The sequence below is a fragment of the Ixodes scapularis genome, unplaced genomic scaffold (assembly GCF_016920785.2).
Source record: "Ixodes scapularis isolate PalLabHiFi unplaced genomic scaffold, ASM1692078v2 PGA_scaffold9__187_contigs__length_104089568, whole genome shotgun sequence".
In the NCBI taxonomy this organism is placed as follows: domain Eukaryota; kingdom Metazoa; phylum Arthropoda; class Arachnida; order Ixodida; family Ixodidae; genus Ixodes; species Ixodes scapularis.
Genome location: NW_024609884.1, coordinates 92,670,696 through 92,693,200, shown reverse-complemented (window position 1 = coordinate 92,693,200; position 22,505 = coordinate 92,670,696). Strand labels below are relative to the sequence as shown.

General features: G+C 43.4%; 1 protein-coding gene across 6 annotated transcripts in view; it reads right to left on the bottom strand.

Annotated features, from left to right (window-relative positions):
• LOC8029686 (WW domain-containing adapter protein with coiled-coil) overlaps positions 1 to 22,505 on the bottom strand; it is a 122,956-nt gene that overhangs the window by 46,884 nt on the left and 53,567 nt on the right. For all 6 annotated transcript variants that reach the window (XM_040503802.1, XM_029995512.4, XM_029995519.3 and 3 more), the window contains one exon: positions 13,053 to 13,183. In XM_040503802.1, coding sequence (XP_040359736.1) covers positions 13,053 to 13,183 — 131 coding nt within the window. The remainder of the gene's footprint in view (positions 1 to 13,052; positions 13,184 to 22,505) is intronic.

The following is a 22,505-nucleotide window of genomic DNA, read 5'->3' as shown; positions in this document are numbered from 1 at the left end:
AAAGCCGTCCAATTTATTTGCAATCACCATCAATCCACAGATACAGTCTCCCCACTCAAGTCCGACGCAAACCTTCTGTCCACAAGACCAGGATGATGTTGACTCAAATTAAATTATTTTTTAAATTGCTACATGCTTATTACCATATTGATATTCAGAGATATCTTACATAAGCAAACTTCAATAACCCAACTAGAACGAAACAAAGCAAAGTTATTCTGTCTTAACGTTTTAATACAGATTCTTATAAGAACACTTTTCTTGTTAAATGTGTCGATCAATGGAACTGCCTAACCATGAATACTGTAAATAGTCAAAATGAGTGTGGTTTTATTTACAACATTATTAATACTTAAAGGGGGGGTGCAACGATTTCCGGACTTCGGTCAAAGAATTCTGGAAGTTGCCCTCTGACACTTCCGAAGTAAAGAACAGAAAACCGATTTCGCCTGCATGTTCTAGTTGTAGCGTAAAAAAAAAGATAAATATTGTCATTTCGGGCACCCCTCAACTCGCTCCCAGCCTTCAGGGTCACACCTGGTCCCCCTCCTAGTGACGTCATTCGGAGTGCCGTGTAGCTTCCCTTGTGTTCTCTCGGAGGACGCTTCCTCTCCCTCTCTCTGCTGACATTAGCGGGCGTTACGCTGCAGCTTAGAGCCGAGCGAGGTCACGTAATCTTTTCGCCGTAGTTCCTTCGGCTGCCACTTGGGGCTAAAGGTGGGGGGAAAAGCTCGATTTTTGCTTTGCGATTTTTGCTTTGCGATTATGCAGCGGAATCACGAAATTTTTAATGAAGGAGGTGCTTTCTTTATCCTCTGGGACACGATAAACAACGTAAAAATGACGAGATGCAAATTCTTTTAATCATAAAATCGTTGCATCGCCCCTTTAAGAAATCGCCTTGTTAAGTCTTAAAATAGGTCTTAAAGGGTCTTAAAATAGTAAAAAAAATCACTAAAAGTGCCATTTTTTACAAATCCAGATTTAAAGCCTTTTTAATCCAAAGTATACTCTCCCATAAGATAAATGCTAAATTCAATTTCTAAAATATATAATAAAAAAAAAATTGTAGGCATTAAAGGACTTGATTTGAAGCCTGAACTTCTAAAAGTATTGTATTTCAAGCCGTCGCAAATCCACAACCACGGAGCCAACCGGCACCATCTTAGTCTTGTTTCAAAGCTAGTTTTTTACACTTTGTTTAAATGTGCTTTGAATCGGCGTCTGCATCAAGGTGGCAACGTCATCGCTGCTTTTCGAAAGAGTGTGAGCAGAGCTTAAGCGACGCTAATTGAGCAAAGCGCACGCTCCTCCAAAGCGCCACTCTCCAATTGGCCTTGGCTCCTCTTCCGGCTTCCCTGGCACATTCCCTCACATGCTCCGCGCCATCTGCTTTCGTTTGCTACACTGTCCGAGATGCACGCTGCCTTCGCACTTCTCCAGTTTCTATTTTATTTCAATATTTTTAGCGTTTCCTTTGAGCTTTCGAATGTTTTTCGTGCCCCTGGTTTTTCTCTTATTGTTTGTGTAAAAAGTTTGGTCCTTGACTCACTTTTATTTGCTCAGCTTTTATTTTTGCGTACATTTGCCCGCTTCGCATCTTTGTTCTATTTAGTTTTGTGCATTTCGATGGCAGGGGACCCCCATCTGAAAGTGAGCATGCGAAAAGTGAAGAGCAAGCGTAGATGTGCCTGGAATAAGAAGAGCACTACATCGTTGAGAACGACACTGCCAACATCGGCAGCACCGCAAGTCGTATTGCTACTTGTGGACGTGGCTGAACCAACAACTTCAGCGACACCACAAGGCACTTCCCCGCCGGTGGAAGTCTGGACCAAGCCCGTGCACTGATCGGATTGACACTGTATTCTACACGGAGGAGTGTACAGAACACAAACTGCAGACGCAAAGTCTTCGTTGGCAGAGAAGTCGGTGACTTTGCGAAAGTTTGAGCTTCTGGACATCAGCTTGGCCAGCGACGACGACGATCGCGGCCCGAAGTACGTCATCGTGGACATGGAAGTACTGCAGAAGCTCTTCGCATCCACGACATGCTGCAAGTGCGGGATGGCCACTGTTGAACTGCGACGAGAGGCAGTACAGCCTAGCGGTGAAGTAAGAGCTCACATGCTCAAGCTGCTATTTTGCCGAGCACCCCTTTTCATCTCCCCCAAGTCGCAGAAGCAGCCAAGATCAAGCCCTTCGACTCGAGAGCAATGAGCAGGATCATAAAGGGCATAGAAAAAGGAGAGACTGCCTTTGCGGGCTTCTGTGCCACCCTGAACCTCGCCCAATTGGGGCTTCACCACAAAACCTTCAGGGGACACGTGGACACCATGCTGCAAGCATGTCAGGGAGTAGCAACAGCCACAGATGCAGGAAGTGTGCAGGTGATCAAGGGCCTGTACCACAACTTCCTCAACCCCGTTAAAACCGTAAACATAATTTTTGATGGGACACGGAAGACTCGTGGTCACAACTAGAACATTGCAGTGGGATGCATTCTCGAGCTGTATTCAGGCCTGGTGCTGGATCACGTTGTCCTCTCCAGGTACTGCCGTGGCTGCAATGGGCACCCGACCCAGATGACGGCTATGGTCACTGGGCTATGAACCACAAGTGCCTCAAGAACGTCGATTGCAAAGCTGGATGAATGGAAGCCAGTCCTGATCCTGATCAAAAGGTGCCTGGAGAAGAATGGGCTGCTCTACATAACCATCCTCTGCGACGGAGACAGCCACGTCTTCCATGCTTTGACACAGGAGGGCACTTCTGGCTACATCGACATCAAAAAGAAGGACTGCCTGAACAACGTGCACAAGCGGATGGGCTCTTCGCACCTTGGTGGAGAAGGAGCAAGGGGAGTCTTTTCGGTGGAAAAGGGAAGCTGACCCAGGACAAGATAAAAACTACCCCAAACTACTATAGGCTCTGGGCAGGGTTCCAGAGAGCGCCACCATCAGTTGGTCATCAGCGCCACCGTGGCTAAATGAAGCAATACTGGGACAGCTAAAATCGGCAGCATCGCCAGCATACCCTTGCGAGATTATGTTATTACCAACTCCAAGCGTTGTGTTGTCGCGCATTACACTAACGACTGTTTTAAGAATCTATCAAACATTAAATATACAGATGTGCATCCGTGTGTGGTTGTGTCGTTCTAGCATTAGGGAGTTTTAGTAGGTGCCTTCCTCGATAGGTAGAGGCAACCCAAACGGGAGCTAGCAGAACAAAATTGAACGTCATAATATTATGGCCAAATATAAGTGAAAGCAAATAAACTAGGACAGTTTTTTGTTTGTTTTTTACATTGTTTGCACGCGCTTCAAGATAACAAAACTGAAGACTTCATCGAGCTTCCCTCCTCTACAAAAGCGCACTGCAAAAGCGGATCTAAAAACGCCCCCCCCCCCCCCTCTCATCCTTACCCACCCTTTTTTTCCAAGTGAACTCTTCCCGCATGAATAGCTGATCTCATTTTGGTGATCAGCTTGTTTCCAGTCCCCTCGTCGCCATGTTAAAGACTATTGTGGTGTCCGAGGGATGCGTTTTTCGTGCAAGCTGGCTTTAGTTTGGACGGTGTCGTACGCAGTTGCTTGGCGCAAGCCGATGCTCGTTCTTGTCCAATGAATATGTTGTTCACTTTTACATAGAACAGAAATAAACGCCGCATGGATAACATTTTCTCGTGGGGTAAGTACTTTTTTTTTATGATTTCTTGGTTAGACTTTTTTTGCAGCAGGGATGAAGTTAGGACCGCATAGACACAGGTCGAAATAGAGCAACCATCTTGGGCAGCTACGCAATCATGCTTGCTAAAGGCACAAACGACAGTTCGTTCTGCAATCGGCGAAGCGAAGAAAAAGCTCACTTCGGTTTTCGGTAACTACAATCAAACGTCCAAGAAACGTTGTTCGATCAAGATGTGTCCGCGGTGCAGAGAACAATGAGAGTGTCAAAGGACTGATCTGATTCTAGAGTCATTGCATCGAATTCAAAGACAACACCGGGCTTTGAGCACATCAATTCCAAATATCGAGACAAATAGCGCATTCAGAAATGCATCTCAAGTCAGGCAACGTGAACGGAATGCTTATTTTACACGCTTTATGGCATTTATTGATCTCCGACAAAGCTGCATTTTTCCAGTTTCGACGGGAACCAGCAGAGCTTCACGTCTGCAAGCTTCCAGGGTTACGACAGTCCGGTACGCAACAGTGCCTACAGCTTTGGCGTTGGCTCTTCTGCGACATCCGATAGCAATGCTAAGAAAAAAAAGACCAAAAACGCATGAATCAACACCTTCAAATTGATGCGTGAACAGCCCCACGAGCAAGCAGGCTGGTGAAAGGGCCTTCTCAGTGTTGCAAATATTTTGAGCTAGATGGCGTAACATGTCACACCAAACTTGACTGCCCGGAGGGTATGGATAAGTCTTGAGAAGCCACAGGCACGATGTCCCAGGGATGGACAAGGCAGTTGCATATGACATCGACAGACGAAGCCCCGGACCACAGCCACTGTCCTGAAGGGGACAATTCCTGGTGCCCGTACAACCGTGCACTGGCTAACCATGAGAAGGCACCACCACACACACAAGAGCGCTCTACCAGGCTTCATTTGCACTGCAGAGTCTCCCAGAGGCTGGGCAACCCCCTGAAGCACTGCAGTGATGGCATGACGCAGAATGCCATTGAGTGCCTACACTCGGTGATCTGGGCTCAAAACTCCAAGAGCACTCCCTGCTGGCTGTGGGAGGGGCTATTGCGGAAGTCAACCGAGGCATGGCGAAGACCAGCAAGGTGGTGGCAGAGCAGCTCGGCAACAGCACTGGGAGCTGTCCGATTCACAGGAGCATCGAGAAAAACAAGCAGAGGCTCTGCAAAGCCGAGAAGGCTCACACAGAGAGTGAAAAGCTCGAGAAGAGGATGGCCAAGAAACACAAGCCCCACAGGACCCAGGACTACTGCCCAGGACTCCTGTGAACCTGCACTCATGTCCAAAAAGCTCTCAAGTGATTTCCTGCCTTTTTAACGCGAAAGCATTACCTGTCCCATGGAGTAAGCCGACGTCATAAGCTTTGAAGCCGTGCAGAACAGCACCTAGTTTTTCCGATCCCAAAGGAGCGGAGTGAAGCTAATGGATTTCGGCTTCGGTCCCATTGGCTGGTGGACGTTGACGAGGCTCCCATTGGCCGCTGCACATCTGTTTCAACGACCACCACTCCATGGCGCTGCATGTCCATGAAGCAGCAGCTCCACCGCTCCACGCCCCCAAGGTCAGCGCGCCAAGGAGCTCGCGCACGCTTGACCGTCGACACAAGTACGCCACAGACGGAATAAGAGAGCGGAAGAGCGGCATGCATGCTCTTGCATTCACAACTCGTAAGAAGTGCTTAGGTGTACCTCGAGCCTTTTTTTATTTTTTTTTCAAATGCAATTGTTGTACTGAGGTTTTATTAGCATCTGCATAAATGGATTTTAAAAATTCCAGTATTTTGGTTTTGAGCAGTACCTTGACTGCATCCTAGAGCTTTTCTTTTTTCCATGAATTCAGTAGATAAAAGTGCCAACATAAAAGTAACCCCAAACGAGATGTTCTCAGCTTTGTTTTTTCATAAGGGGCCGTTATAGAAAATTTTATAATGCTTGCACAAAAGAATATAAAAAAACTTGGTATTGTTTTCAGCAAAAACTGAACTGCATCCTAAAGCTTTCCCTTTTTCCGAGTCAATAGACTAAAAGTAATTAGCTAAAATGTCGACTAATTATGACCAGATTTTGCTTGCCTTTAGGTCTATCATTTATTTAAGGTAAAAAAAACTGGCTTCATGAAGATTCTATTACCGTAAACTACCAGGGGAGCGCCCACCACATTTTCATTGAAAACTGGGTTAATCTAGACATGGGTACTTGTCAGGTCAAATCGGGTGGTTAACGTATAGTTTGCAGAATTCCGAAGTTTGAAAAATGTTAATAGTGGGCGCATGAACGAAGTGGGCACTTCTGCAGTATTTTACAATAGCTTTAGGACCCTTGCAAATCACTGCACTGATAAAAACTATCTTAAATGATAAGTTATCCTAACGACCCATAAACAATGACCTAATTGAAATCTGATATATTGTTGTATCTTTTGTTCTAGATGAGATATTTCAAATTTAATTGCAAATATGAAATCATCATTAAAATACATATCTGCATGCTAATTTTCAGAAACACCTGCCAATCAATAAAAATATTTAGAGACCCTAGTCGCCTGCCCCATAAGAGTGCTTGTACTTTTTAAAATGCCTACCAACCTGCTTTGACCTCACTGATGGCATACATTAAAATAAATGAAGCGCACCAAACTGACGAGTGAATAGAGCGTGTGCAGTAGGAAACAATTTTGGAGAGGTTGCTATTTCTTGGGGCCTTGCCATTGGCAAGTTCTGCACCTGTCTGGCAGGGAACTACGAGAGCAGTCGGCGGCTTTGACCGACACATTTGCTGCTAGCATTTTCACATAGACCAAGTCTGGAATGAAGACAGCGGCTAAGATAACTGTACAAGATGAATTATATGAGCCACCTAGAAGACAAGGCCTATATTATACTGTTGTTAGTGAACACCACCCCAAGCTACAAATGCCCTCTACGAGTGTGTGCGGCAAAGCGGCAGAAGGTGCAGCGAAAAGGCCCAGGTGACCTACTCATTTGAGTTGACCGCCCACGACGAAGTGGAGGTGACAATAATGAAATTACTGCGGTAAAATTAGAGCAATTAAAGTACTTCTGGCAATAAAGCAATCAATTGCTTTTTTTGAGTAGTTGATTTAGTAATGTATTTAATTATGCTAAAATAAACATTTGAATTAATTTTTTAATTTTTTTATTTCAGGTATTTAGTGTATCTTAAATGCAAAAGCAACAGTTTGTATTTTAGAGAAAACAGCTCCGACAAGACTAGTGGGGTAAAGGGACAATAAAAATAATGTGATGTAATGTGACAACACCGACACAAACTAAGTGGTGCTGCGTGGATCCACTAGTGATGATGCTAGAGGAATAAAGAGGCAGGACTTCTCTTCTACCGTAAAATACCGAGCACGCACCAACTCAAAACTGGGAGATAATCATGGAAAGTCGGGGGATAGGCGCTTGCTAGGTCAAGGAGAAAAAGTGAAGGAGCACACGATCAGGACGCAGCTTTCGTGTTGGTGGCACTCGGCACAAAAAGTGATGCGACCATACTACACGATCTCGCCATCCAAAAACAGACCACGGGCCATGACATGCTTGTCGACATCAGTATGTGCACTGGACAAAACCTGTCGGCCGTGTGCGCCAAGCCTTGTTGATCGCTTCCGCAACTTTCCACTTGCAGCCGTAACTAGCGGGTGCGCGTGCTGCTATGCTTGGCTTGGCCTGGCCGCTTGGCGGCTGCGAGTAAATACCATAAATAGCTTGCCAAGAAAAATTAAAAAATGACAGATTACAGATTGCCTAGTCTTAGTCACTGAAGATGCTTCACCCGTGATATGCCAGCGCTGTCCACCAGTTGCAGAGATGACAGTCGACAATGGCAACTGGGCACTTGATGTGTCTTTCGAATATTTTCGAACTTGCTTAAAATAGGGGAGTGGGAATCCTTTGATGATTTCATGAAATGTTTTAAAAGTAGGGAATGGGCGCTTTTTGTGACATGGGCACATGCTCGGTATTTTAGGGTATGTGGTAGTGTCCGATATGTCAACAAATTAAAAACTTGATTATGCATTACTGTTACAATAAGCGAGTAATATAAAACTCATACAAAACACCAAATAAAGCCATAAAAAGTATGTCCGGAGTAAGATTTGAAGCTAACATTTTGCAGGCAAGAGATACTGAAGGCATTACCACTTGGCCACAAGTGCAGACTACTCTAGATTGACAGATATGTCACCACTTTACCAGACAGTCCTTGGATGCTATGGTGTTTCTTTTCACATAGCCCAACCTTTCCCAGCAGCAGCTTTACATGCTGCTCCTTGAGCACATAGAGGCATTTCACTCCTAGAACGAGCCTCTCAATTCTCTTTCTGCAAGCCCACCTTTGTTAACGAAGCAAGGACACTTTTGTGGCATCTGTTTGACAGTGTCGCTAGGTACAGGGAGTGGCAATACAAGCTGCACCAGCGGCACTCAGGCCTGGGTGGCACAAAAGCCATGTGAAAAGCATCAAGTATGTTAAGCTGTTAAAAATGAAAGACGTTTACAATTCCCTGTAATGCCGAATTAGAGAGCAATTTCAGATACGATCGACCGAAGGGTGGCTGCTCGACATTTTTAAATCAACCAATGTTTTGATATGCTATTGTCTAGTGTCTTTTATAAATGAATCCAAACTTAGTTTTGACCAGAAAAAATATTTGGGGACAGAAAATATTGTAAGGCATGAAGAGGTGGATAGTTGCATTCACGCGCACTGATGGAGGGGGGAGTGAAAAACTAAAACGATTACATTAGGAGAATTCTAATAGTACTTTTTAGACGCTAATTATGGGTACAGCTTGCTTGTAATATAAAGTAATAATATTTATTTAAATTTCATTTATTTTTCTAAAAATTGTTAAACATGCCTGCTCGAACGACAAATGGCAAAATTTGGAGGCCTGCATCTCATGAAATAATTTAACCATTATTATATAATTTGCAGATAGCGTTCTGCTTATATATGCCTACTATTTAAAAAATAAATAAGGTATGTGAGTGATATAATAGTCAGGATATATTAAGGCAAACGTAAGAAACAAATTAAACAACAAAATATTCCATACTCTATTTCGGCATTCATTTCTATTAAAAACCTGTTGCATTATTTTATTGAGAAAGAAGAAACAACTAGCCAAAGTAGGGTCCTTTTTCAAAGCCTACACTTAGCAGTGCCCTAGACAAGAAGTGACTCTGAGGTCCAGTTTTATGAAACTAACACAAATCTTTTATATAGTTTTATCCAGATGAGGCCATTGATAACTATATAAATCGTTCACGCACTACACTTGAGGAGAAACTACTGTGTACAAAGAGCTATCATACACATCTTTTATATAGTTTTATCCAGATGCGGCCATTGATAACTATATAAATCATTGACACACTACACTTGAGGAGAAACAACTGTGTACAAAGAGCTATCATATTACGAACTAGTGATCCAAGAAAAGATCCTGCAGGCCATCGGTCACTGGGAACTTTGTTTACTTTATTTTCCTAGGGCACTATATGCTTCTCTCTCTTATCCTCTATCTCCATCTCTCTCTCTTATATATATCCCTGACTTGTATCTAGAATAAAAACATATTCAAGCATTCCCTTTCTGCGTGGTGGTGTTCTGTGGCTAGCAACAATCATTTCATTGCGAAGATCACGATTATGGCGCAATAGTTGACGGAAACAGCAGGCGACACTCGTCGCTAGTTCTGGCAAAACGGCCGATACAATCTTTTTTCGCATTTCCCCGCTCGCTGTCAAGGATGAGGGGGTTCGCTTCAACCAGCAAAATATGGCCGCCGATGCCCGTTTACTGACAAGTCGCGAGTGTCGCCATCCCACACAGGCACAAACGGGCACACCGAAAGAAAGCAGAATCCCTGAATACTCGAGCCTCGCCTAAATGCAATAGAGCGTAAACACTGTCGCCATGTTAACCTAGAAAAGGTTAATATGGCGACAGTGTTCACGTTTTAGGTAAGTAAAAGAATGGCGTGTGGTATAAGCCGGATTTTTATACGAGGTGCAAGGTGAGCCCTGAGAACCTGTCTGCTGCCTTAGACTACTTCACGAAAGACGAGCTACAATGTTCGCATCGAGGTCCCAACCAGAAGGACGTGATCTCTGTCATGCTGGACGGGGAGAAAACGTTTGTGCCAAAGCACTTCCTGACACGCTCAATCCGAGAGGCCTTTCGTGTAAACAAAGACAAGCATCCTGATTGGGGCGTTGGGCTAACGAAACTATATTCCTTGCGCCCTGGATGGGTCAAATGTATTCCACACCAGGAAGTGTGCGTTTGTTTGCGCTGCGCCAATGATTACCTTTGTATTGCCGCTGTGGAGAACGTTACAGGCTCAACATTCAACACTGATAAAATGAAGTCAGCATTTCTGTGCGACCCACTAACAAGTCTGTGTCTTTAAGGAGATGCTATCACTGCCCAAAAGGCCAGTCTCTTACACTAGAGAAACTTCATATCCCAGAGGATGAAGAGATTGTGCTTACATGGAAGTCCGGTGACCTTGTAGAAACAAAAAAAACAAAAAAAAAAACATTGGATTTTGAGACTTTCCTAAAAGTCGTTCAAGTAACAGTGGAAAGTTGGTTATTTCACAACCATATCCGACAAACGCAAGATAAAGCGATCTACGATGAAAAGCAGCTGCATGCAACGTGGGCGCATTGTCTTTCATTTTATCTTTGCTGAAAACAACCATCGTGCTTCCTGACAAAGTTAAAGCATACAACATAAGAAAAAAAGTTACAATATTTACATGTGTAGTGACGACAAGAAAATCTACAAACAGCATTGCTATCATCAGTGAGGACCTGTATGACGTCGTCGCTCTCACAAGCTTGGCTCTAGAAAAAGTGAAAGAGTGGCTTGAAGACAATGTTGCAGTATACTCGCACGTGATATACGTAAGTGAAGGGGCCGCCAATCATTTTAAGAATAGCTACCAGCTTCTCCAGTTTGCCCAGAATGATTTCCCACAAGCCCAGTGGTTATTTTCTGCACCTGGACATGGGAAAATGCATGCGACGGAGTTTGCGGACTCGTGAAGCACCAGGCAACGCTGAACAACTTGAGAGAACGTTCAATAAACGCAATTCAGACAACCAGGACAATGGTAAGCATTCTATCCGAGAAACTGGGTGCATCTTGCGTATCTGTACGAAAATTAGCTTGTTCGGTATCGTAACAAAAAAAAAAAAAGAAGAGTGGCTGACGGTGCGCGCCTTTCCTGGCATTCATTTTTGGCACGCATGGCGGCTGCGCAAGTCATCAACAGAAAGAACCTGTGACATATATGTAGCACGGACAACCGGATCTGGTTAGAAGAAACTTTATTAATTGGGTACATCGAGGAAAGCCTTTGTGTAAAGTGCCGAATTTGATGCCCAAAGGACTGCTCATTTTGAATGCAGGGTTATCTTATTTATCACAGTTTTCTTCACGGGGTATTTAACCTATTTTACTTGGTGATAGCTTATAGTCTTTATCTGATCACAATATGAGAATCAGGAAACGTTATCCTTGCGCAGGATAAAATATCTCGGCTTGCCACGGTCCATTCGTACACCGAGAGTGTCGAAGTTCTTACAGTCCGACGTGGTGGCACCGCTCATCTGAAATGGTTTGTCCCCGGAAATACGTAACTAACCTAAACAATTTTAGTATTCTATCTTTATTTTTGAGTGTGAAAGTAAAGTTGTTTCTTTTATTTTAAATATAAATTATACCGGAAAGTAAAACTTCACACTGCATCATCTTTTCTCGAATCACCAGCCTCTAATATGATACCTCTTTGTACGCAGTATGTATAAAGCTGTATATAGTTTCTCCTCACTTTTAGTGTGTGACCAATTGCTCTAGTTATCAGTGACCTCATCTGAATAAAAATAAATGAAAGATGTGTGTTAGTTTCCTGAAACTGGAACTCAGAGACACTTCTTGTGTAGGGCACTGCTAAGAGTAGGCTTTGAAAAAGGACCCTAGTTTGGGGAGTTGTGTCTTCTTTCTCAATAAAATAATGTGACATGTTTTTAATAGAGATGAATGCCTAAATAGAGTATGACAGGGTACCCAAATTTTAAAAAAATCTAAGGCGGTGTTTTTTTATTTGCATCGGAATTTTTCGTTCTTCGATTTTTTTTCCCATGTTTGTCTAAATATATCCTGACTATCGTATCACTCAGACACCTTATTTGTTTTTTTTTAAATATTAGCTATATATAAGTAGAATACTACCTGCAAATTATATGATAATAATTAAATTATTTCATGAAATACAGGCCTCCAAATTCTGCCATTTGTCATTCGAGCAGGCATGTTTTGCAATTTTTAGAAAAATAAATAAAATATAAATAAATATCATTACTTTATTTTACAAGCAAGCTGTACTCATGTTTGTTTTTAAAAAGTATTAGAATTCTTTTAACTTTATCATTTTAGTTATTCTCTCAAACATGCCCCCTCCATCAGTGCGCGTGAATGCCACTGTCCACCTCTTCAAGCCTTACGGTTTTATCTTTCCTGTCCCCAAATATTTTTTCTAGTCAAAACTAAGTGTGGATTCGTTTATACCAGACACTAAACAATGGCATATAAAAACATCAGTTGATTTAAAAATGTAGAGCAGCCACCCTTTGGTCGATCTTATCTGAAATCGCTGTAGAGCACAACTCTTGAGGAGCAGGGGGGAGGGTATCCTCCCCTCGTCCTCCCTCCTCATCCTCCCCCTCTCCTCTGCACCATCCGCCCCCTCCTCCATCCTCCTCTGTACCGTCCTCCCTTTCCTCCATCCTCCTCCTTCCCTCTGCCACCTCCCCCTCCCTTCCTCCCTTGTGACCTTTGTGACGTCATTATGAAAAACATTCCATAATGCAATGCGCGGTTACGCCGACGGCGACACCGCTCAAGTCGGAAACGGGCGCCAAAGAGCCATGTTTTGAAACAGAGCTTCGAATGCACTGGCACATTTCCTATTGTCACAATGTCTCAGTCAGTTTCATAGCTTAGCATGCCGAAGGTACCCATGCAGCATTTCATCCCTTTCGGCTAGCACTAGTCCGAACCAGCTCATATTGCTCCGAACTGTATTCCTTTGAAAACTGGTCACATGGTGTAAAAATCCCTCGTCACCCAGTGGGTAAACTACTTGCAGTGACCAGGAAGTGGTCCTTCGAGAGCCTCATGGTGCAGCCAAAGCCGCAGCTACATCGCAGATTGCCGGCACCTTGGCCCTAGATTTCAGTCGGCGAGCACAGAAGAGCCTGCTCATCAACCCCGAGCAGCCAGTGGCCCACATACCTCGGTGGTGTGGCTTCTTTCATGGTTGGTCCGATGGGGCTCTGTCCCTCGACACTTGGAAGAGTGTTGCTCCTTGGCTCCTGTTGAACTCTTGCTGAAGCGCTCCTTGTAGGCAGGGGATTTGCTGGACCCTAAGCATTCACGGGAAAGTTGTGAGCACATTCCACAGACAGGAGCTGTGCCCAGTCCTCCCGACAGAGTACAGCTTCCCGGCACAAAGCAAAGAACCTTGACAAAGGGTTCAAAGCTGACCCAGTTGGCACCCGTTCTATGGGAGAAGTGAAGCCACAACAGGGACATAAGCCAGACAGGTGCTCGTCTGGTTTGTGTCTGTTATGCCCCCCTCTCTGGCACACTTTCTTAGCAATAGACCGATCTCACCAGGAGTTGCGCCATGCCACCACAGCCGCGGTGCATTCTGGTACGTGTAGTTCTCCCCAGTTTTTCAGCCGTGCCAGTGCACGTTGTATGCCTGGCATTTGGAAATTTTCGGGTTAGCGCGAGTTTTATTTGGGTGTTTACTCACATTTTTCAATGGGTAGCTTCACCTGTTGTGTGTCAGGTTGCTACAATACCAGCACCAGGCAAAAAGGCTTGGGATTTTATATCTTCTCAAAAGGAAGCAGCCTCTGACAAGAATGGCTGAGAGAGCTAAACAGAGCCAGACAGAGCGGCAGGAGAGAGAGTGTTTTTCAATTTCTTTGGCAATTTGCTTCACGATTTATATCCACCCCATTGCACGTTAGCTAAAGAGTGTGAAGTTACAGGGCGCAACACACAGTAGGGTAGGCCCAAGTGTTCCCTGCCTTGGAATCTCCCTGAGCACTCGTTCCGCAGCGGTCTATCTCAATCGGGACCTCTACGCTGCTTTGGCGACCGTTTTTAATACACTTTTTGCTCGGTGTATTTCGGTGATTATAACTGTTATAACATGCTTCAAGCATAACTATGCTAAAAAAATCAGGAAAATCACTAAAAAAAAGAAAAGCAGTGAATCCCAAAATGCATCGCTTGAAATTAAACCAACTTTTTCAAAAGCAGTCTTAATTTTTTTTTTTAAACAAATTGGAAAAACATTGCATACTGCAGTTTTGAAGTGCAACACTTCCTGCCAAAAAGGCAACAAAAGAACCTTACCCACCTTGTGGTGGTCCATTATGCCACAACTTGATTTTGGCTGGCGTTACTACTCCCCTCAGTATTAACACCACCAGTCGAGACCGCAGCAAAAAAGCTTCCACCATCGGGCGACTGTTAGCGTTCGGAACTTCCGCAACCAAAAATTGATTTGAAACTGTACATGCAAACTCATCTCCACCCAACGTTTTTAGGTAGGCATGGTTGCTACTTTTTGATAGATGCGAGTTGTTACAGCACGTCAGGAACCGTCTTTCTGAAGATGGATTCTTGTCTGTGTTCAGGCTTCTCTCCGCACTTCACCTCTACCCTGTCGCACAGACTGTCAGCAAGAATAAAACAACTTAGAAAACTACTGCTCCCCGAGAAAGTCTATTCAGCTCTTCTTACTTCATTATCGATTAAACATTACGCACAAGCCTGGGCACTACCAAGCTCCGTTTCCCGTTGACACACTGGATGCTGTTCCGCGGTGCTACCCTGAGCCAATGGTCCCTTGAATATCTGTGTTCTTTGCCATTGAACTAGATGTTCACTTGTTTAAAAGTTCATTGAGAGGTCTGAGTAGCCGGGGTGCTCGAGTAGTGGCGTCGCCGTTTTCCCCGCGACTGCAGGAAGACCACCGCGTGAACGACTCGAACTTGGCAGCAGATGAAAAAGCAATTCTAAAGCGATAAGATGACGGTAACTGCTTTTCTGCACTTGCTGACAAACTAAGGCATCAGAAACAACACAACCTCATAAAGTGCACACATACAGGAAAATTCAAGCCGATACCGGGGCGTCCCTAACTAGTATGCACAATGATGTATGCGCACCGCAGCCCTATGCAGCCGGTAAAGCTGGAAAGCGATGACTACAAGTAGCATGGCGGCAGCACCACCTCCGGAATGCGTGCGCTTGTGCAGTTCGCTTGGTGAGATCAGTCTATTAACCCTCTACAAAGTTCCCCACTCCAGTGCCTCCCATCTAACACAGTGCCCAGTTCACACCCGGCAACATGAAAGACCCGATACACTCTTCCAACAAGGGCACTTTTCAGTTAAGATATTGACGGCAGTGTCGTAAACAAACCACTCGCTGCTTCGTTTTTCGTTAAAAATGATCAATATTATAAAAAAATCCTGTAAGAAGACCTACCCCAAAAAAAGAATAAATGGTGAACTTTATGAAAAATTAGTGATAAACACCGGGGCTCCCGCTAAAGACAATGTGACACGGGAATTGGTATTGCAGATCGCGGGTAGGGCAAATTCGTGCTCCACGGTGCGATAAACACGCGGAAATTTGATGCAAACTACTGTGTCACGGGAAAGGACACCGCAGGTTGCGAACAGTGTAGATTTGTGTTTCACGGAGGGATAAGCATGCGGGAGCCTGCTACAAACTTCTGTGTCACGGGAACTGATACCACACACGCATATCGCGGACAAAACCGCAAGAACCTGCAACGAAATCTCATGTCAAGAGAGCAGATACTGAAGATTTGCATTTCACGATGCAGGAACAACTCCCGTGGCACGGGAACCAACATCACGCATACAGGTCGCAGACAAAATCGTACGAACCCACTACGGGCTCTCTTGTCACATGTACAGGTTCTGCAGATTGCACGGTTGATGCGATTCCTGTCAGACACCATGTGATGGCCGACTGAGATCAGGGGGTGGGCAATGTTTTGGCATTTTTATATAATGGATATCTAGGAAAAGATACAGAATGGGAGATCTCTCGAGGGTGGGCGTTCATATGGGATTTTACGGTAATAAAAGTATTGGTGTAGATAAAAACCAACACGCAATAACCATGCAATACACACTCAGACAATCAAGGTAAGAGTAAACTTTCAGTGATGTGATTGGCCTAAGCCGTTTTGAAGCACCTTTCGGAGCAGCCAAAACAGTGTTTGGAGCAGCAAGAGTGGCCTCTGAAGCAGCAAAAACAGCGTTTTGGGAGCAGAAAAAGTGGCTTCTGGAGCAGCCAAAACAGTGTTTCGGAACAGCAAAAGTGGTTTTCGGAGCAGATATTCTTATAAAAATAAAAATATTTACTTTAAGTGCTGGACAAACGAAAGGTACTTTTTCTTGCTGCTCTGAACAAACAATGGTCAAGTTAGACCACTTGGGAGTCCTTCAACATGTAACTGAAATGCTAATGGCATGATACATTTCGCAATGCTTCAGTTAAATAATACATATATATGTTCCCGTTATAGATAAATATCAACCAAACTTCACATATTAAACCTTATTTGAGAATGACCAGCTTAGTAGTAAATATCACAGCATTAGATTGGCCAGTTATATAATATATGAAAGCAGTCTCCGGCTGATGAAACCCGTAACTACTGCAGTGCACTGCGAAATCGTACACGAGACAAAGGTGCATTACGACTAGCGGGTGCTTTCCTTTTTGCTTTTCAAAACTTTCTGCGAGGCTGCTGCAGGCCTCGCTTTGCCTTCAGCTAGTCATGAATGTCCACTTGCAATGCCTCCAAAGAGACATTGAGACATCCCACAGGTGTACATACATTGCTGTAGGTGTCGCCGAGCAATTCCGAAAAACCACTTGCCATTGTTTTACTGGATCTTGACATGCCAGAGTTTCGCCAAAAGTACAAACGTAAAACAATGGATTGCAAGTGTCCCGGCTGGTGCCTCTGTCGTGCATTCATGTTTGCATGCATGTGAGGGCAACTTCGGCAGGCTTGCAGTTGCACATGCTTCATCGCGCGAGCCGAGATGGCTGTTCGATCGAAACGGAAACCACGCCACTCCGCTCCGCTCCGTCGCCAACTGGTTCCCAAAATTGCATGCAAAATGTAACTGTCCGGCATACGACAAAAAACAGTCCAGCGGCACGTGCTTGCCAGGCAGGCAGGCAAGGTACAAGCTAAACAAAAAAAAAAAGAACCTGAGCGCGTCGATGCAAGACATCGCAAGCCAGGGTCAAGAAAGTTCTTGGGGCGCTTTGTGCAACGGCTGAACTCGAGACAAACAAGCGCGCTGTGCAGGTTCAGCATGAAGACATTGCATTCTTTGCTTTAGTTCACTTCTCTTCACTAAATTTCTTTCGCGGCAGATTTTTCACGTGCCGGGGTCCCTCTGAAAGAAAGCCCGCCGAGAGAAACTACAGTTTTCACATGCCGGAGTCCCTCTGAAAGAAAGCCCACCGAGAGAAACTACAGGTAATCAATACTTCGACACAGCAGTCTTAGTGTTAAAGAGGGATTTTTGTAGAAGCGTCTTAAACAAGAATGGGAATGATGATGAACATGCGGCGGTCCTTACGTTACAGTTTAGTAAGCGCCATATCTGCAGCGACGTGGGGACGGCAACACCCGACGCCGCGTGACCACGGTGACTGGCAAGCAGGGACCAAAAATAGTTTTCCCACGGCCTTTGCTTTCAGGAGCAAGTGCTTCAGCTCATAAAGTACATAACTCCCACCGCGCAAGAATGTGGTTTTGTTTCGCAGCATGACGGCATGGCTGGTACCCGGCATGCTTGCGTCGGAGCGCACACTGTGACGAGACCCACGAGATGACGAGAGTGCGAAACGAGAGACGGCAGGATAAACCATGCAAGACCATAGAAAAAATCGTAAGGGTGCAGGCGAGCTGGTGAATATTAACCATGTTGAATTAACCCGAGACTGGGATAGAGAAGAAACATCAAAACGTAGAAGGAACAGAAAATAGACAGGACGACGTCTCAAACCGGATGGACGATTGATGCAGGGTACTTTCTGTTGGGCGGCCGCTTGCGCCACCTAGCCCAAGCATGCTCAGTTTAGTTTCAGTTTTGAAAGGCGACCAAAATTAGTACTTTGGCGCAGGCTTGCCGCAGATTACCCATATTTTGGCAAAATTTATCAGGATGTAGCTGGGTTAGGCCCTTGGTGCAGTTTGGCACAATTGGCGCAGAAATCACATCACTGAACTTTTCAACTGCAGTGCATATGCTTAATGAAAGCTTTAAAGTCTTCACAAAGCTAATGGCAATAAAGTGTCACTGAGAGGTGCCTCCGTGTAGTGGTATGTGACAAAAGTAAGCCTCGTTTTGCAATGAATACTGCTATGCCAACTTCTCAAAGGTTGAGTTCCCGTCCTGTTCACCACTCATTTCTCATCAACCATTACCAACTGGAGTACCCAAGGTGGTCATCCCATCATTCCAAAATCAATAAGCACAGTAAAACTCCTTTTTCCGGAGTAACCAAAAAAGCGCAGTTCTTCTTTAGGTACCTAGTTGTAACATCCTCGATTTGATTTCAACGAGACGCCGAAGGGCTTTGAGCCTGCCTAGAAAAAATCCAAGCTAAGAAAAATATTTTCTCCTTTTACAAGACTACCCACTTCTCGACCTGTAATTACATCCATTCCAAATTTTAACAATGCTGGTGATGTTTCCGTTCTTGATTTCTTTTATTTGTCTTTCGACGTGTTTCGGAAATTGTCTGTTGATTGTGGTTTGGACATCGAGGCTTTGAGGTATAGTTTTAAGAATACAGTAAACAAGTGTGTATCAAACTTTGTGCCTCGCAGGATAAAGAAAATAAAAAAAAAAAAATTTGTGATTTTTGATAAATAGAGATATTTTGCACCTAAAGTGTAGAATTGCCCGAGTGAGGAAAAAGTAGAAAAACAATAGGACAGAATCATATAGTCAGCTTCTTTCAAAACTAAATATTTGTTCAAAAATAAAATTTTGGAAGCAAGAAAAAATATTTTAATACTACACATAGCTCTGGCATCATATTTCAACCAAAGAGAAATCATCTCTACCAAGTAATGTATCCCCAAATGAGTTCAATTCTTTTTTAGATATGACTTTGCTGATGACGATGGTGCGATTCTAAATTTTAAACAGAGCGATGTGAATCAAATTGACAATATTTGTGTGACGCAGGAGGGTATTTTTAATTTACTATCGAATTAGATATTAAAATAAGTGTGGGACCAGATATAATTCCTAAAGCTTTCCTCAAGCGTTATGCAGAATGGGCCTCAAAGTATTTACACGTCTTGTTTAGAATATCTCTCGAACATGCAGGTTTACCAAAGGACTGGAAGACGTCAAAACTTCCACTACACAAGGACAGAGTTTTGAACATTGCACCAAACTATACTCCGCGACAACTTTTCTTGGCAATGCAGTGGAGAGGAGGGGAGCCCGTGCACAGCTTTATTCAGCACTCAAAATGGGAGAGGGAACACGTCCTTGTATCTTCCACTGCATTGCCAAGAAAAGTTGTCACCGAGTATATTTTATAGATCCATTTCCTTAACAAGTACAGTACGTAAATTATTAGATAAGATTATCCTTACACATGTGTTATCCCACCTGGATAAGCATGATCTTATTGCTAAGAATCAACACGGCTTCAGTAAGTCATTATTCACCACCACACAGGTCATTGAATTCACTCACAAATTAGCAAAAACCATTAATAATAGAGGGCAAACCAAAGTAATATTTTTAGACTTTGCTAAGGCATTCGATAAGACATCTCATCCAAAACTGTTAGCAAAACTCCACAACACAATTAATAACACCCAAATTTTAAATTGGATAAAAGCATGTTTAACAGATAGACAGCAATATGTTAATTATAACATACTTGATTCAAACAAACTTCCCATCTCATCAGGGGTACCACAAGGGTCGGTGCTTGGACGTCTTTTATGTTTGGCTTACATAAATTATATAACGACTGACATCGATGTTTCTCTCAGCCTATTTGCAGACAACTGTTCCATATATCATAAAGTAAGTGAAACCAAAGACAATTTTAAATTACAGGAAGCACTCACTGCTTTAAAATGCTGGACAAAAATATGGCAAATGGAATTAAATTTTAATAAAACAGCTGTGATGATTATATCATGTAAACAAAAAACTATTCAATTTAATTACTTTCTTCGTGGGCTAAGGGTAAATTATGTAGATGAATATAAATATTTAGGGCTTATGTTTAATAACAAGCTCAACTGGAAGCAGCATTTAGAAAAACAGTTAATAAAGCCAGAGGCACTTTGTTTGCATAGAATGGAAATTAAATTTGCAGATTGTGATAAAAAGCTCCCAGCCTATGCGGAGAGCAAGTCGTCTGCTTCTTGCGCAGGAGGGCAGTTCCGTGAGAACGACACCAAGCTGTGATTGGCTTGGATTGAAAGGATAGCGGGTAGACCTCAATGCTAGATGTCTTGAGGTCTACCCACTATTTTTTTCAGTCAGCCAATAAGATCTCAGCATTCTGACAGAATCACAACCCCTGTGCAAGAAGGAACTATATGGAATTTTTATATGGAACTTGCGCTCCATATAAAAGTCTTGTTAGACCCATTTTAAATTATGCGAGTTCAGTGTGGTTCCCTTTTACTAAGGATAGAATTAACAAAGTGGAGCGTATTCAAAAGCCAGCTGCTCAGTTTATTTTTAACGCTTATAATACGAGATCATCATCCACCAAATTAGTCAAAAAAGCACAGCTTCCAACTTTACAAACACAAGCTGTAATTGACAGATTGAAAACTCTTTACAAAATCATCAATTGTGCCCTTCATAAAGATAGCTTTAATTACTTAAAACCTCTGCAGTTCAGGTTTAACACAATACAGTTTTAAAAATGACTGCTTTAGATTTTATTTCCTCGGGCAATTGAAGAATGGAATAAAACTAACGAGATTGTGACTGACAACTTTCGATCACTTTGTAGCTGCTATTGAATCGCACTTCAGCTAATTCTATTGTTGGTGCGCCACTGCTTTTTGCTGTTTTATATTCTGTACCCAGCTTGTAGTATTTCCACATAAATAAATATATATAAAGAAATAAAATTTAAACAATCAGAGCTAAAGATGGCAAAACAGAAAGCTTACACGAAAGCAGAGAGTGTGAGGTCCCTTCCCTGGGAAAGTTTTGGGGTGACGCTGGAATACCTTAGCAATGTCAAACATCATTGTTGCTTCTCTTTGCACCATGGTACAAGACATTCCCCCGTGGTTGGCTCCAATCCTTTTGGGGTGTTAGGGTGTGGGCTACCTGGCCCCTGTTCTACAACCAGTATCTAGACAATTCAAATGGCTTTAAAAAATATTTTCAATCTATGGTACATTTTGTCACATATATTGTGGCACGCAACTGCGGGGATAAATAAAAGAATGACGTGCTGACTCGCACTCATCCGATCTGAAATTGGGGCGGCAGCAGAACACCACTTTGAGTTCGGTCTCGTCGTTTATGATAGTTGAAGAAAAGATCAGATATTTGCTCAAGGTAATGGTTGGAAACCAAATTTTCATTTTAGTTCCAAGCGTTCATTGTTATCAGATATTTAAATCAGTGTTTCCGGTGTCCACAACTTACTCTTGCACCTTAATGATAATCCTAATTCATTTTTTGAGTGCTATTCTGTTTGAACACATTCTTTGGGAAGGCTCTTTCTTCTGGAATTATACCTAGGCCTTGGAAATCAGCCAGAATAGCCCTTTAAAATTGAGTAACAAACAAACCTTACAAACTGTAAAGAAATTTCAGATCCTCGTCCAGTAATCTCTTCACTTTTCACAAAGGTCATTCAATATGCTGTTCCCAAAAGAATGGCTTCCATTCAGGTGTTTCAACCATTATGCAACTCCTGGGATTCAGGTGTGACACTGCTTTGTCTTTAGATTAAAAAAAAAAAAAAAAAAGAAAAAGAAGAGGTCAAGATGACGCTATTTTTGTCAATTATTCGAAAGCTGTCACACACTTTTGCACTCCAAGCTACTTTCGAAGTTAAAAGTAACGTAGTGTCTAGAGTACCGTCCGACGGCACTCTTGCAGAGCGTTCAAGTGCCGTCCGATGGTACTCCACCCATGCGTTCAAGTGCCGTCCGAGAGACTCGTATAAAACGAGTTCTCAAAAAGGGTTTTACAAAGCAAAGTGTAGCTTAGTGGTAAGGTATCTGTCTCATAAGCAAGCGATCCTGGGTTCGATCCCCAGTGCGGGCTTACTTTTTTGTTTTTGTTTTCTCAAAAATTTTATTTTGCCGACGCATTTGCCGATATTTATATATATATATTTTTTTTTTTCACAATTAACACAGGAAAAAAACGAATGTTGTCCCCGAAATTTCACTTAACGAAATGGTATGGGACTTCGTTTCCAGAGGTGCATGGGGTAGAGCGGGGCTTGGTTGGCCAGCTGGACGCCGCGAAGCGGCGTGTACGACGGGGCCAAATGGATCAATAGTTTTGTAATTAGCAGCCGCATACTGTCGCCGCGAAGCGGCGTGAATGCAGGTGTTAACGAGCTCCCCAGTGACACACA